The sequence below is a fragment of the Streptopelia decaocto genome, assembly GCF_964273445.1.
Source record: "Streptopelia decaocto genome assembly, chromosome: 14".
Classification (NCBI taxonomy): Eukaryota; Metazoa; Chordata; class Aves; order Columbiformes; family Columbidae; genus Streptopelia; species Streptopelia decaocto.
The window spans coordinates 8,739,377-8,756,412 of NC_138669.1; the positions used below are offsets into that span (position 1 = coordinate 8,739,377).

At 41.7% G+C, this 17,036-nt stretch overlaps 1 protein-coding gene across 1 annotated transcript in view; it reads right to left on the reverse strand.

Annotated features, from left to right (window-relative positions):
- Positions 1–17,036, reverse strand: part of CDH4 (cadherin 4) — a 426,117-nt gene that overhangs the window by 32,108 nt on the left and 376,973 nt on the right. The window contains exon 8 of the mRNA XM_082065460.1: positions 7,793–7,930. Coding sequence (XP_081921586.1) covers positions 7,793–7,930 — 138 coding nt within the window. The remainder of the gene's footprint in view (positions 1–7,792; positions 7,931–17,036) is intronic.

Below are 17,036 nucleotides of genomic sequence, written 5' to 3' on the forward strand. Positions count from 1 at the left end.
AGGAGATCCAGCGCTGCCAGATGTTCAAATGAAACGGCTCATGACGAATGGGTTACGGCAAGTGAGAGCTGATGGGTGCTGTCACAGCACCGGGGACGGGGTGGTCCTGCAATTGTACAGTTATCATCTCGTGTCTTCATAATATCGTAAAACAGCAGGCTAGAAAATCCAATGTCAAAACAAATTATGACAGATCACTATGATGCTGATGATGGATATGCACATGCAGTTTAACCCCATTAACGACAGCTACCGAAAAGCACGGTAACAAACAGAGAACATCGTGCTGCACACCACAGGTGGGCACATACCCAAGGGGTGCAGAGGTTGTGCTGTCACTCCTGGATTTCAACATTTCAACCCCTTACATGGTGAGGAGCCAGGCAGGAGCAGCATCCAGAGACTGCGCTCTCTGGCATCAAGAGAGGAGGTTATATGACTCTTGGTTTTACACCAAGTAGTACATGTGTCCAATTCAAGACAGACCAATAGACCTTTTTTCTTTTTTTTCAGTGCCAGAAAATTGAAATCTGTAATGAAACTATCGCTCCCATTTTTTTAAATCACCGGTCTTTGGCAATTTTAAACTTCGAGGTCTGAAAAATTCATTACTGCTAACTTCCATCAAGGGTGTTCCTGAAACCAAAATTACTTAATCAACTCAATTTAGCTTCTTGTGTAGACCTAATTCAGAAAAACTTTATCTTCTTGAATTGTTATTGCAATTAATTTCCCCCCCTTCTTTTTCTGCAGCAGACGACATTTCAGTAATTAGATATTTTATAAAAATGAGTTATTCATTCAGGGTAGCTTCACTTTTATATTTGATTAATCATATTACCACTGAGGTCTGGGTTTTGTCTCCAAGGAAAGTTTAATGACCTCATTTTAATCCTCCTTTTAACCACTAGGCAGGTATCAATGAAGACAAATAAAATTATCTTCTTTTTTCTTTCTCTCTCCTTTTTTTTTCTTCAATCTCAAGATTACATTTGATGTTTTTTCTGTGTGACTGACCCATTTACAAGGAAGAATCTAGCTGACTGCAATTAGATTCAGGACAGAATCAGGCTAAACAGAGCCTTGAACTGTACCTTAATAACTAATGCTCAGTGTAATGGAGAGGAACCAGAACTGTTTCACCAAATGGCACTTGGTTTAGAGCACTGTACATGATTAATTTGGTGATAATTTGAAAATGAATGTACTGAAAGGAAATAAACAAAACACAAGCCACTGTAAATTTAGGTTTTGATTAATGGGGTCTATTAGTAAGAGACTTCTATCAAGGAAACCACATTTCTTTTATATTGAGGTACATATACCCACATGATGTAATGGAATAATTCACATAAACCACAATTTATTTGGGAGTAGAGACGTATTATTGATGACTGTGTTATATCAGTACCCACCTATGCTTTGAATCTAGCTGTATGTGTATCTATATTTGAACATATTTACATCTTCGTATCTATCTATCCATCTTGTAGACTATTGTTTCTGCTTCTTCCCTCTCTGTTACCGCTGCTGCTTCACCTCACATCCTTAGTCTAATTCATTGCTCATGACACAGGTTTTCATCAGGACCTGCAACATAACAAGGGGCAGAAAGCCCATTTCAATTCATAAACACTTAATTCTTATCTAGAAAAACTAAACTGATTCGTAGTTTTCAGACTTCACCAACTATATATGTAATTGAAACACACACAGAATTAGGTAGATATTCATGTACCCAAACGCTACCGGGAATATTCGATTCACTTGAATATAATAATTTATTTCAGTTAGACGATGACAGCGCTATAATAGCCCAAGCTTTACTGTGTGTTTCAGCTGAGCTTCATTTTGATTGGAAAATTGCAAGCGAATAGAGTCACCTGGGATTTTCCACGAAAGCACAATTGATTTTTAATGATAAATCCTGTCTGCAGGACTGTACAGAACTCCTGGGTTTGTTTTCAGCTGTAAAACAACGCAGTCCTGTAAATTTTCTCACCACGGTATTAGGCCTTTCCCCTTGCCAGCTCCGACCTGCGCTGTTCACCTTGATTTCTGCCTCTGAATTATGCCACAGGTGAAATGTTGATGATTTTATAACACTGTAAAATCCAGGCTAATCTATATTCAAATGTCACTGTAGATTTTCTGAATGGCACAGGCGTAAAGCTGGGGACCGTGAGATCTGAATGGGCAACTACATATGCAGTTTTTATCTATACGCTGGGAAATTAGGTACACAGTGCTCAGGATTTAAGTCCTTGGTCCTTTCCAGATCTGGACACGTGCCCAGGTCCTGGGAGGTAGTTCAATACCCACTTCCATTGGTTTTCCCCTGATCAGCTGTGCTAAGACCTCTCTTCAGGCCAGCCTTTGGTGGGCATCCTGGTCCCTTTTTCTGTCTGTGGGAAATCCCACTGAAATCTCATTCCTGCCAGGTTCTCCTTTCACAGCGTAAGATTAATTTGTAAAACATGGGCATGTATGTACAAGGGATTTCTCATAATGCTCAAATGTACTGAAAGCTTTCAGATATACCTGCTATAAATGTGCTTAGAAAACGCCAAACTGCTGTCAGGCTAACTTGGTTTCCAATTTTGGTTTCCTACTACCGTATGAGACCATTTCTCCAAACTAGACCTATTTACATCTTTGCATCGCAGTCATTTGGAAGTCAGAATCTTTCAGCCTGAAGGAAAAGCTGAGGGTTTTCTTTGCTACTTTGCTATTTCTGCACTCACCACTAAAACCAGAGCACAGCAGGATTCAAGTCAGCAGGCTGGAGATCAGGTGAAGGATTCACCCCAAGCTTTGCCACTTGCAAAGAAGTCACATTTTTACAGCTCACATCAGCTATTTCTGCGGCTCTGGACAGTGTTGCTCTTGCATTGCTGTATTTTGTCCTCAAACAGCATTAGCATGAGAACAAATGCACACAGAACAAGGAATAAAATTTTGGCTTATGCTTATTTGCTTTGCCAGAATTTTGGCAAGTTCACAGAGCAGGAGGACTAAGAGAGTGCTGTACCATGGCTGTGAAAATGGCAAATTTGATCCTAGGAAATATTACTGCCCTTGTTCAAGACACTGAAAAATCTCATCCGTATTACTAGATACAAATCTGGTCAAAAGAAAGAAATCTGAGCAGAGCCTGATGCACAGCAGGGTTAGCGAGATAACCGGGGAAAGGAAAGCTACAATGTCAAGAGGGGCTGAAGGAGTTTGGCTTGTGCAGCTTCACAAAATTATGTGTATGGGCATATCAGCACGGGGATGGGACAGAAAGTGGGAAGGAAACATCAAAACAGGAGAAGGAAGAACTATTCGTGGTAAAGGACAATGGCACCGATACTTCACTTTCACATTTCAAAGCACTTCTGAGTGGGCCCATCAACATTTTCCATAATATGCTGAAGAGCCAAATACCTGCACAGACACAAGTCAGACGTTTCTGGCAGTGCAGTGTCAAAACCAAAAAGCCCTTTTAACTTGGGTCTCTCTCTGTGTCATTTTGCTAACGAACCGTCCAGCTCTTCCCTGGGCAGATGTCACTGCTGACTGAGCCCAGCACCAGCCAGGTTACTAACTCAGCATTAGTGCAGCAGCCAGAGATGAGTCTGATCTGACACTATTAATTAAATAGCCCAGCTAAAAACTGGCAAGAACTGTTTTTTCCAATGTACTTACAACAAGTACTTGCTCCTCCACTGATTAGCCAAATCCACTTTGCAACTAGATTAACCTTCCTCAGCAACACATCCCCTTCTGCCAGAATATGAGCACCTCTCTACGCATAATGTTATTCTGGACCAGCTATTTGCTTTAAGTTCACAGCAGCCTTTGGCCAGACTAGCAAAAGTCATCTGGGCTCTGTGAGCTGGGAAGCCCACATCCAGGCTTCATAGTCTGATCCTAAACCTTTAGAGCTGCTCCTAATGGGAGTCAGTGCTGAGATGAGCCAGCGAGGCAGCGCGGTGGGGAAGGGGATGCGGTGCTAGAGCTGCCTCTTTAAAACACGCTCCACTGGATTCAGCCTCGGAAGAGGAGATTCTCAAAGCAGTGCCAAAGGGCGTATTTTAAAGTAGCTTTAAATAAGACCTCCTAAGGCTCAAGAGCTTAAAGAACTTGAATAGCCTAGTTTTTTTTCCTTTTTTTTTTTTTTTTTTTTTTAAAGAAGAGGTTGATTGCCAGGCAGGTTTTCCCAAGAATCCACAAGTTCAACTAATCACGAGCTCTTCAGCCCTGTGAAATAATATTTCCCTTACAAGGGCTACTATAAAAACAAGTTCTGCACAGTAGGCAAATTTAAAATAACTTTTAATTAACATTTAAGACACAGAAGTCTGATCATGCAAATTCATCTGCGTCTCCTCTCTGCGCCTGATTGTTCCTGATTAAATACGATAAAAATAGACTTTGTATGAGTCGAGTGTAGGGATGGATTTCTTTAGCTTCTCCTCCCCCCTGATTATGCATTTCCTTAGATAAAGTGGAAACCCTTGGACGGCTATTAATGGTATCATGGGTCAGACTGGAAAGGGCATCCTGCTTTACAGGAGTTAAAGATTTCACTGGAATTAAGGGCATTCCTTCCAAGAGCAAAGAAGATGCCTCCACCTTGCGTAAAATCTCACCTGAGACCATCCAGTATTGTTCCGTCTCTGCTGATTTCTAATCTCTGAAATACCAACACTAATTTCAGAGCACCTCCCCTCTATCTGAGGTGAGCATCTGGCCAGAGGCTCTGCTACGGATCTATATTAATACAGAAAAAAAACGCAAATTGCCTGCACAGAAGAGATAAATATTTGAAGGGAGGCTGAAGAATTTCCACGTAATTAAGACATGTCAGCGGACATGACCCTGTTACGAGGAACAGGGACCCTGGATAACAGAGGGCACACTGATACCGGTACCTCTCTCTTGTAACAGTTATGGAGCCAGTTTCCCAGTAAAACTTACTGCAAATGTCCGTGCACGTAGTCTCTTCACCTCCCTACAGACATGACCTGACTTTCTTGACCATCACAGCAGCTGTTTTCTTCTCTCCCGTCTGGTTGTTAAGTTTTACACAGTAACATTAATTCCTGCTGCTGCATACAAGAGCTGTGACACCAGCATGGTGCAGTGTCCTCCTGAGCTACATTCTTATCCAGGAACAATGAAGGCTAAAACCACTCTGGCTGAATGACAGGTGATTTTGGAGTGCTATAGGGTAGACTTCATAGGTGTCTATGCTGAATTCAGTTGCTCGACTTCCTTCCGTCTGGCAGGTTTCCAAGAGCAAACCACAATTTCAGTTATTCAGCCTATTTTGTTTTTTTTACAACAGCATCTCAATACAGAAGTATTTTAGATTAAAATACACTGTATCTCTCCAAACAGTCGCCACTCTTTAAAGAAACCACAGGCTTCCTTACCCTCTGAGGAGCTATAGATCTCCTGAAAAGAGATGTTTTTGCTATTTTTTAGAGGTGTTAAAATGCAGATCAGACTATTTGAGGACAGCAAGGAGATTCAGCTCAGGTTTAAAGAGACTGATCAGTCTAATGCTGTTTTCTCTGCCAGTCAGGGAAATAACATATTACACTTTCATGCTCATGTGAAATTCATCCTGGTTATGCTTGGGAGTACATGAAAGATGAGAAAATATTATTGTAAAACATTCTTGGTTTTCAAATCTTTATAAAGTCCCATGTGCTGCTGTGTAAAACCCTTTGGCCCTTGCAAAACTCTCCAGTGAATGAAATTAGAGAAATAATGGTAGACATCAGTCCCGCTTAGAGGAAGAATAGCGTTTTCTAATCCATTTAACACAATCCTATGGGTAATTCTCTTGATGGCTTTTATTTCTTCTAGGTCTAACACACACCAAGACATTGAATACTCAGAATTCACCTGAAAGCAAATTTCCATTATTGCACGTTTCATCAGATTCAGCTTTGGGAAGTGTTTTGGAAAGGCATTCAAATACACCACGTTTGGAGGAAGCTGCTCTCCCGAAGGCACCAATGGGTGCATGTGTGACCAGCTCTGACACAGCTCATCCCACCACCCAAAACCTCCCCCCCGACTCACACTTGGGGACAAGGACCAGGCAACCTGGGCCATCGGAACAACCTGTGCTTAAATGATGTGGCCACTAGATGTCATTCCTTTTTCACTCAAAAGAAGGTTAAACAAGTATTTACCTGGCAGAACAAGGTCCCCCCCAAACACTAGCAAGCTGAGGCACACGTACTGCTGTGGCGACAAGTTCCACGGCCTGGGAGACATAAAACTAGAACATTTTCCAGAGGACAATCCCGCGCTGGCAGGAGAAAGGACCACAGGGCCCAAGACTTGCATTAGATTTTTACAGCTCTTCGCACCCATATGTATCATACTTAAGGAGACATTTAATGCCAACGTTAGAATATGACGCCCGGTGTATTTTCCGTGGCAGACAAGAAGCACACGCGCTGCTGTTAAACCCTCCTTGTACTTGCTGCAGCCTGAGGGCCAGATCTGAAAACATGCTGGGTGCTCATTTTTCTCTGATTTAAGGGGAATTAAGCGCTTTTTTCTGAGAATCTAGGTCCAAGAGACTTGATCAGAAACCGCTGGCGCTGCTCAGGTGTGGAGCACATCCCACCCATGAGCGTGGGTCCCCACAGCGATGGGAGGGGAGGATCCAGACTCTGATTTGGGTCTGTGGTGGCACAAACAGGGCTCTGCATGACTTCCTCGAGTTCTGCACACTATTTGTGGCTTCTAAGGGTAAAACTAAAGGCAAACTTTGGTACTAACATAATAAAATATCTGCAGACCCTTTAAGATGGTATGAAAATTCAGAATAATATAAAAACATTCCTCAAAGGGTGTTCAGTGTCTTGAACACAATGCAGTTGGACTTTCTGCATTTTTAAAGATTTGGTATCAGGTTAAGATACATCATTTGCTGCTCCTGTTGACCTGCATATGAATACAGACGGTGGATACACAATGATTTCTCACTTATTAGCATGCAGATCTCTGTACTGCTCTGTGGTTTCTGAAATTACTATGTACATTTTGGATGCTCTACATCTATGGATCATGAAGGCTGGAAAGAACAAGACCACATTGTCTCACCTTCCAACTCCTAATTTTTAACTTAACCAGCTATAAAAATTCATCATTTGCCATCTATTTTTTTTTCCCTCCCAGTAATAGCCACTTGGAGCACATGAGAACAGAAAAGAGAAATACTGTACTAATACAAGACAGACCCTTAACTGATTCAAACCAGATGTACTGAAGAATGTTCACATATTTTCTGCCGGCACACAGAAATACATCTGTTAGAGCTATCGGTGAAATACAAATTTTACCCGATACCTGTTACCATTTAAAGTATTTACTGCTTCCTTGAAATCATATCCGAGCTACTAAAGCCAAAATATCTCTTACTGCTCAGGATTTCACTCTTAAGTAATAATAACTCTGATATGTCTACAGCCAATTGCTGTGAAACAACCGTATCCTCTTCGGTGCAATCAGACATAGTCTGTTTGCCACATTATTTCAGTTCCTTTAGTACCTCAGTGAAATTGGTTGCCAAATAGTTTTGCGAGTTCATGGATCATTCTTCTTTTCCTTTTCCCTTTTTTCCTCCTTTTTTCCCCCCATGAAAGTCTCTGTTCTGCAGTTATCTATCAAGTTCCTCCCATCTGCCAAAACAGCTACGAGAGACGACGGATACAAACACCGGTGAATTACAACCACGTCGTGTGTCCATGCATCACCGTGCTGATGTGTGGATACTTACAGTGCTGGTAGTGAATTCGGGTGGGTTGTCGTTCACATCTGTCACCGTAATGATCGCTGTTGCTGTGTTTGAGAGACCATAGTTGAGGTTTCCTTCCATATCTGTGGCTTGAACAATGACTATGTACTGCTGAACTTTCTGGAAAAGAAAAGATGAGAATCAAAAATGCATCCTGTAAAGTGCCTTGGTTTATTTTCCATATGCAAGTGCAATGTTAATGCAGACACTGGGAAGTTAATTAGATTCAAAATGTTAGTAAAAAGACAGATAAAATTTTTTATCATGTTTTTGAAAGTATTTTTCACATGGATTGGTGGATATCACCTGTTTTATGGGACAATAAAAATCTTATAGCAAAAATTCTTGGTTGAAACAAACATTTTGTTGATTTTTAAGATGTTTTGGGAACATTAGTTTCTATCTTCTGAAAAGAATAAAAATTTTGCTCATGTGTTTTGACAAAAAACACAACCAAGAACATTATATCCCCAAAACTGACAGCAATATTGCCCGGTGGCCCTCCAGCTTGCTCTGCTCACACAGTTTGATGCCCAAAAAGCATTTTGATACTTAAAATACCCTCCAAGATTCAATCCTTAACACAGTATTGGTAAATCGGGAGAATTTAAGTCCATTATGAAAAAGAATATTCACTGCAATAAACAAAAATTCAGTAGAACTGATTTAAGTTCCTGAGATCCCAAACAATGTCGCTCTCAAAGAAAAAGCCTTTCAGAGCCAGCCATGGAAATCACACATTGAAGTTGTATATGAGTGAAACTGGAAATAAACCTGAATAAAATAGGAGAGGGCATCTGATCTTGCCACGTGTACATTTCCCTGGAATGACTCCTTATTTGTGAATATCTGCCTGCACTGAGAAAAGCTTCATAATCTTTAGAACTGGCCTCCACAATAAATTTTCATTTGGATCTGCAGGATTTACTATTGATGTCTACAGAAGTCATGCCCAGGGTACCCAGAGCACTTTTCAGGCAGATATTAAAGCAAAGCTCCTCTCCTGAAATATGGGTGTAAGGATGCGCTGAGAACCAGGGGGATCCAGCCAAAACTGGTGTGATTGAGGGCAAAGTGAAACCCTCCCCATCCCTTAAGGTTTAAGGTGTAATTACAGACGTGAGCTGGGACACAAGTACCAAGTGTCTCCAACAGCACATCCAAGAGTGCTAAAGGTGTGAAAACCAAATGGAGACACAACGTTGTGGAGGAAAAGCTTTGTGCAAAGCCAAGGGAAGGAACTCCACAGGGAGGAGAGACCTTCCGCACGCTGGACTGCTCCAGAACACAGCTCGGATACTCCAGAGCTGCTCCATTTGTCTGGGATGGTACAAGCGTGTGTAAAATGTCAAATGTCCTTTGAAATTTCAAAGGGCAAGAATCAGGTCAACTAGGACTCTCTACTCCTACATAAACATTCTTGAAGTGCTGTAACTGGCTTGATTCTTTAATTCTTCTGAGTTGCTAGAATAACAGAGATGTGAACTTTAGCTTTACCCTGATTCCAGGACTTTTAATTGACAGATATTAACCTCCTAAATTGACAAGATATCACACACAGGGACCCATCAGCACCTTGCGACTGGAATATATTATGGAAATGCACTTTTATTATCTCTTGCTACCTTGTATAATAAAACACGAGAGAGAAACTATCATTAGCCTTTGTTTTTCCTCACACAAAAAGTTGCTGTTCATTACTCCATTTGTAAAGCACTGGGTAAGTGTAAGGTTGAAATGCCCTTATTGGTGAATGTAATTTCTACTTCATATTTAGCATTTCCTTCCTTATTCTCTCTTATAGACAACTTAGGAGGCTGATAGAAGTATTCCCTAACAGGCCAAATACTTGTGAGCCAAACTAGGTTTAAATCATAGAAGGAGGAGAAACCATTTTTAAAAATAGCAGCAATCAGACCCCACATAAATTAGAAAAACAGGTTGGAGGCCCAGATGAGAGACTCTGTTTCAATAGAGCATTTAAATGGCAAAGACACCTCTAATGTTCCTCATCGCAACGAGACGGAGACGCATAATTCACAGCATTTCTGACTTGATGGGGTGGCTGTCGCACATTACTGTAAAAGCTTCGGTGCTTTGACAGCGACCGCAGGGAAAGAAAAATATTCCTTCCTTTCCATCAGCTGAGAGGGTGATGAAACAGGCCCGTCAGTGGGGGTGCTGCTTTTTTAACTTGGTGGTTTTCTATTTTACTGTGTTTGCAGCCTGACCCCTCTATAGGTCTCAGCTCCCTCCAGTTCTGAAACTCCCAACACCGTCATGCAAACTTTGATCTGAACTGCAAGAACGAGCTGCAGACCTTGGGGAAGGTCGCGCTCAGTCTGTGCCGCATTTATTCATACCGGGACCAAGCCTGGAAACCTCCTCGCGCTTTCCAGCTCGATTCATTCACTTCAACTAAAGCTTCCCCTGGAAAAATGAATCCTGTCATACAATAGGGGGTAAGGGACTACAAAGTCTCATTTAAAAGTTTTGTTGACTTCACAATTTTACTGCTTATTAAATTACACATACTCTGATGACATGTGTGCATGTGTGTAATCACAGAGCCTGTCTTATTATTCTCAGATTTACAATGAAGTTTTTTTATTTAACAAAGTGCCTTTCAGAGCATCATAGCACAGTTTTATTAAAAAAAACCCACACAAATTCACAACACTAAATTAAAGAAATTTAAAAGAAAGATTATCTCAATCAGATAACACAAAGTCAAAAATGAAAATGCCCAGAATTCAGGAACGTATGAATGTACCAGTCATGAAGAGCTGGTGCACAGGGATGGGCAGAGGGGGAAGAAGGCTAAGGAGCACTGCATGTGTGCTAGAAGGTGCGGAGTCCAACCTAGTGAGAAAATGGGAGGAACCAGAGCAGATCTGAAGTGGATGGAATGATCAGGGAGGGTCGAGAGGGGAACGGACCCGTTTGAGGTGGGTGCTGAACCTCAGGACCCCAGGGGCAGCTACAGCAATCGGGGACACGTTGGAGGTGGGACGGGGGGATCTTCAGAGACAGCACCAAAGCTGCACTGATTCCCATCTGCTGAAGACGTAACGATTGCGTTCAGAGCAGAAGTGCGATCTGACACAGAGAATGGCCTTGGCTGGCATGGAAGGTCACATAAAACACAAAACCATGTATGTGGAAGCAATGTGAGATTTGTCAAACCTTTAGGCACTGGGTTACCATCCATGTCCAGTTCCATCCAACAGGCTCCAGTGTAGGCATACAAGGGTGGTGCTTTCAAGTACCTAGTTTTAGTTTATAATTAATTCAATTTTCAGTAAGATTGGCCCCAGAAGATAACAAATGACTGATTTTTTTTGTTTTTCTGTAGCTAACCTTTTTGCTTGGGTGCATTAAGCTGATTTTATTGAACTATTCAATCAATTTTAATTTCAACATGTCCTTCCAATTTGTCACAGCATCTCCAGGGGCATCTTAGTTTGTTGTCCTAATATTATTATTGTTACAACTATTAAAAAAAAGGCAGTCTCATGCCCCCAAGCAAGAGAAACATTTTCTTGATGGCATTTTGATCATACAGAATGATTCTCATATTCTCTTTCTTTACAAAAATGACATTTTAAATAGCACAGGGCAGAAACTGCAGCATAGAGGTAACACAAAATGGTCCTAACCCAGAGAAATGAAACAGTTACTCTATGTTTGCTCTGATGGTTGATGCTGTAGAACTAAAGAAATGAGCTTCTGTCCTGATGGGGTCCAGACTAAAAATCCAGCCCCAGTGGCCAGTGCTTTTAATAAATTTAACAGATCTTCACACTGGAGGAAAGTAAATGTGCTGCTTCTACTTATGCCAAGGAATAAAAAAACCTCATCTTGATAAGTGCAGAGCTTCTAGTCTGACCTAAAACTAAGAAGGGCTTTTGAAGGAAAAAAATTATGAAGGAAAGAATAATTAAAGGAACTGTGGCAGATCTAATCTGACTGCTCCTCTGCCAATCATCTGACATAGTGCCACAAAGAAACACATCAGCTAAATTCCAGAAGATGGGAATTAGCTGAAGAAATTGGTTAAGCTGGTTAACGGGAAGTTGATGAAGACAGCACTGCCTAGTACAGAAAGAAGTAACAGCTTGAAAGAAGGCTAACCGGAGAATGAAATAATAGAAACAAGATGTGATTTAATAGCACAAAATACCAGATAACGCAGCAAGGGACCAAGGACAGAACTTGTCTGGAAGCTGGTTTTGCGTGCCAAGCACCACGGGCTCATCAGGACGTGGTGCCAGGTCCCCGGCGCTCACTGCCAAGCAACCCGGATCCGACCAGGTGCCGGGAGCGAAGAGCCCATCACCGGAGAAGAGCTTAGGACAGCCTGGCTTGTTTAGTCTAGCAAAATGAAGGCTGATAGCTGATAGATATGATTGCTGCCTATAAATACATCAGGAGGATAAACACTAGGAAGGCAAAGGAGCAATTTAAACTAAAGGACAACGTTGACACAAGAACAAATGGGTAGAAACTGGCCATGAATAAATTTAGGCTGGACATTACGCGGTCCTTCACTGCTAAAGGAGTGAGATGCTGGAGCAATCTAATATAGGGCTCAGGGATTCAAAATAAGGTATTAAATTAGGGATAAAATCCTCCTGGTCCAGGGAGAAATTATGACAAATAGAGCTTAAGCAGAAGTCAGATCGCTCAGCACTCTCTGTGTACAAACAACTTTTTTAGGAAGAAAAATAATAAAACGCCTTTCAGTCTAAATACCACAATATGTCTGTGTGAAAATGGTTTAAGACTTAACACTGATGGATATCACTGAACCAGCCCGGTTCATCGGCACACACAAAGGAATAGGTGCCCCAAATAAAATCACAGTTCTTCCCTATCAAGATACAGGCCGGCATGAAAAACACCATCTGAAATCCTTGACCAAGCTGAGCATGGTCTTGCCGAGAGGTTATAAATAAAACCAAATCATATTCAGAGAGAGTCTAAAAGAATAAAGTATTTTAAAATGAAATCCTAGTAATGAAGTGCTATCTGTGATCCCAATTTTCAAATGTGCATGCATAGTATTTTTAGGAATATGGCCGTTCCTGGTTTCCACATGCAATTATTATAAATCACACACAAGCTGGGTAACTGTGTATGCCAAAGTCCAGAAATGCAGTAATTATGTGATTAAATTAATCTCCATTATGGACAAAGGGTTTGCAAAATTAGGACCTACATTTTCAAAGCTCTGTACAAATATTGTCCAATTAATTACCACTTCCTGGGAAACGTGTGACTAGCTAATTTTAGTATCATGTCTGGTAAAGCAAATAAGGTTACCAGGATGTTGCTGCAGGATGTACTAAGTAGGAACCTATTTGGTGAAGGAGCTAGAAAATCTAAATCCTCTTTCCTCTCTTGCCTATCCTCTCATCTGATTTATTTTTATGTTTTTCCATCTCCCCTTGTGCAATACAAATGAGCAGAACATGGGGTGTTCCTCTATGTCGTTTTTTGTTTGTTTTTCCTACATAATGTCTTTGCATGCTAGTGAAGTTTTGACATTTACTGTATTTGGTACAAGATAGCTGATGGTGAACACACTAGTAATAAACACCAGAGCCTGGAAAGCCAATTTGAAAACAAACTCCCCCCAAACACACACTTTACTCTTTTTTTCTCTCCCAAAAAGGTCTAACTAGTCACCATTTAAACAAAGCTCACAGACAAACCTTCTAAAGCATTTATCCCTCAATACTCCTTACTTAGCTGCAATTAAACCTGAACACAGATTTTTTTTGGTAGCAAACCCTATTCGGGGAGCTCTGTGAAGGAGGCAGCCTCACCAGACAGGACCAGCCACAACCAGAGGTGTTTCACGCCTGCTAGCACAAGGGTTTAACAAGGGCTAACCGGGCTACTTGGTGCTGCACAGCCACCAACAGCGAAGCAAACAGAGAGGCTTATTTTCTCCATCCAGCTGGGGTTGTATTTGCTTTTCTTCCAGCATGGCGTGGTGTTCCCCATCCACAAACATCTGGGAATGTTTGATTTTATGAGCCACCTGCAATCGTGTGGCGCATTGCCTTGCTCCAACGCTCTCTAGCAACACACAGTTAATTCTCCTGGAGCACCCACCACTTTTCAGCCTGAGGGTATTGCACAGAGAGGGAGAAAAACACCAAGAAAATGACTGGGGGAGATTTTCCTCCACTGTTCCCCAAGGGTGCAGCACCCCCATGCCAAGGGCCACCCCCAACTTGCACATCGGTTGTACTTATAATAATGGGAAGGCAGGGAGAGGATGACTCCTCGTGCTCACCCTTCACACAGCGGAGGTTTCCTGCCTGTGTATGACTCAGAAAGAAGGAAAATATTTATTGAGGAGCAGTTCTGATGAGCACAGTAGCGTTTGCTCTGACTCACCCGCCAAAGCACCGGTGGTTTTCACCCACACCGCCAGCCCAGAAGATGCACTCCACAAATCTTCAGAAATCAGCCCAACCCGTGCCTATTTTTTTTCTGAGACAAATAAAGGCCCAGAAGCCACAAGGTAACCTCACAATTGTTATTGGGCACTGCACCTATATTGACAATTAGCCTGTAATAAATAGCTTTCACCTGGCAGCCTGATTAATGACCAGCAATTAAGCTTTTTTATTAACTCTTTCCCTCTCAGCACCTGGGACCTGTAACTGTGGGATCTCACACCTTATACTACTCATCATTTTATCTCTTAAGCTACTGCACTTCCAAGATGGTATTTTAATGAGTCACAGTTCACATATCTGAACCCATTCAGAACACACAGCCACACCATTGATTCTTCCAGCTTCTCCAGGGTGGGCACTGAATCTCCCATGTATGTGTGAATGGGACCTTCTCCAGCAAAGCAGCTATTTTGCCTTTTTTTGTGACGGCTTCTGAAAGCAAAAAACAGCTTCTGGTGGTGGGTACAACACCCAGCCATAGCTCACTGAGCTTTTGTATGAAAGCACGAGGAAGTGCTTTAAAAGTAACCTGAAAGAAAGGGGATACAGTCTTTTTATCACACAGAGGTTATAAAATCAAAGAATGCCAGAAAGCCTTTCAGTAGTCTACTCTCTTTGGCCTCTTAGTAGTGCGAGACCAAATCGTTCAGTGGCTGTTGCCCCTGGCTGCCTTTTTTTGTGTTATTCTGACAGTGAAGGTGGTGAAAGTGGAAACCTTTCCAAAGGACATGCTAGGAACAGAGAAGACCCTGATGGTCACACCAAAAGCTTCCCAGCATCCTGGTGTTATCTCCCCGTGGCCTCCAGGACAGTGGAGATGTGAACCAAACTGAATTGCTCATCCACCTCGTTTTGCTGGGAGAGCCGGGGTCTTGCTGAACTGGCTACAGGAGCCGTGTTATTGACTGAGAATCTCAACTCGGAAAGCGATCTGCTAGTTGTCAGGGATACAGAGGGAAGCTTAGAAATGTAAACTCCAAACACTAAAAAGCCCTGAAAAACAGAAAAAAAAAAAGGAGAGAAAAGGAAATAACAAAACAAACCAGCAGACAAATAACTGAAAATGGTAACACAGCCCAGGGATCCTGGTGGTTCATTTTCCATGGTTTTCTTAATGCCTGGTGCTAGCAATGCTGTGCATAGGAAAGGCTGCAATAAACAGGAACAGAGATACTTTTGAGTGTGATCTGCTGCAACCGCATTCATCTGATATCTATCATCTATCTGTCTGTCTGAATGAATTTTTTTCCTGAGGGATCAGACACTGAGCCTGGGCAATTAAGGTTTTGAAAACACACCCAAGCTGAAACCCGCTGTGGTGGGACACACGAATAATATCAATGCAGCAACTTCTGCCCAAGGAAAGGGACCTACTGGAAAATACACTCACCAAAATAGTCAACTGACCCAAATGTTTTGCGGAGGGTTTGCCACGCTCAGACCTCAGCTGGTCACCCCTTATAGCATGTTTTGACGTTTGCTGTATACACGGTTAATAGCCAAATAGGGTCTGTTTAACCTCATACTTGTTCTAGATTTCGAGTTGCAAAGGGTGGGGATTAGAGGTCACAAAATTTTTTATCTCATATTTGAGCACAGACATTTGTCAAAACGTGCATGTAGTTCCTTGGAAAACCTTTAAGCCCAAAGGATTTTATTTTCCTATCTGAAACTGTGCTTTAAAATTGTCCTTATTCTTTAAAATTCACCCAAAATGTATACAGTACCTCTATATTTAAGATTGTGACACTATTTTCCAGTTTCAGGAAATTTTATAACATGAACATAACATTTGTTGGGATTTTTCTTTTTTGACTAAGGCTTGGCAAATAAGACACCAAGCCTGGAGCACACAGAAAATAAGGACTGGGCTGCTTACAGAAGATAAGCATGAAAACAACAGTAACAGCAAAAAGAAGCCAGCGTTCTGTTGCATTTCTTTTCTAGTCTTAAAATCTTTTCTGTACTGACGCTGTCACTGCAGAACCCAACAGATTCCTACACGTCAAGGAGTCCCGTAAAGGCATTTGGGTTGTGCACAGTCTGTTGAAGCCATTCCGGCACTACGGACTGACCTAAAAGTTATTATGAGAATTATTATCAAAATTGTTATCAGAAACCCCATTGTAACAGTATCTCTGTCCTTGGACAGCACTGACTTTCCTGTTTAGAAAGACCATCAGTTAAGGAGCTTCTCATATGGTTCTCTCCTTTAATGCCCAAATTAGAATCACAGAATAATTAGAAATGGGTTACATCTCATTCTGCAGTGATCCAAACTACAGATCGGACATAAGTCCGTGAGGAGAGAAATAAAGAAAATGGATTATGTGCTTCTGATATTCACCACTGATAGTCATGCAAGGGGGTGACAGTGAGCTGCAATGAGCTACAAATAAATTTCATTAAAAAATACAGATATGATGAATATCTTGGATGATGTATTTTGATTCTGACTGCAGCACTGAGTCGGTGCCAAAAACGAGCAGGGTAGTGATTAAGGCTGCAGGCTGCAGCTTGGAAGGCCTGGATTTCTTTTGCATTTTCCCAGACACTCCCCAAGTGACCTTTAGTAGGTCATTTAATTTTTCCATGCCTCAAAGAAATTGAAAATAACACTTCAAAATGAAATGAAAACACTTTCTTATCTCACAGTGATATCGTGAGAATAAAAATCCATTAGTTTGCTGAAGCACTCAGCCACCCCGACAAGGAGGGGATGCAGAAGTGCCCATCTCCAGCATCCTTCC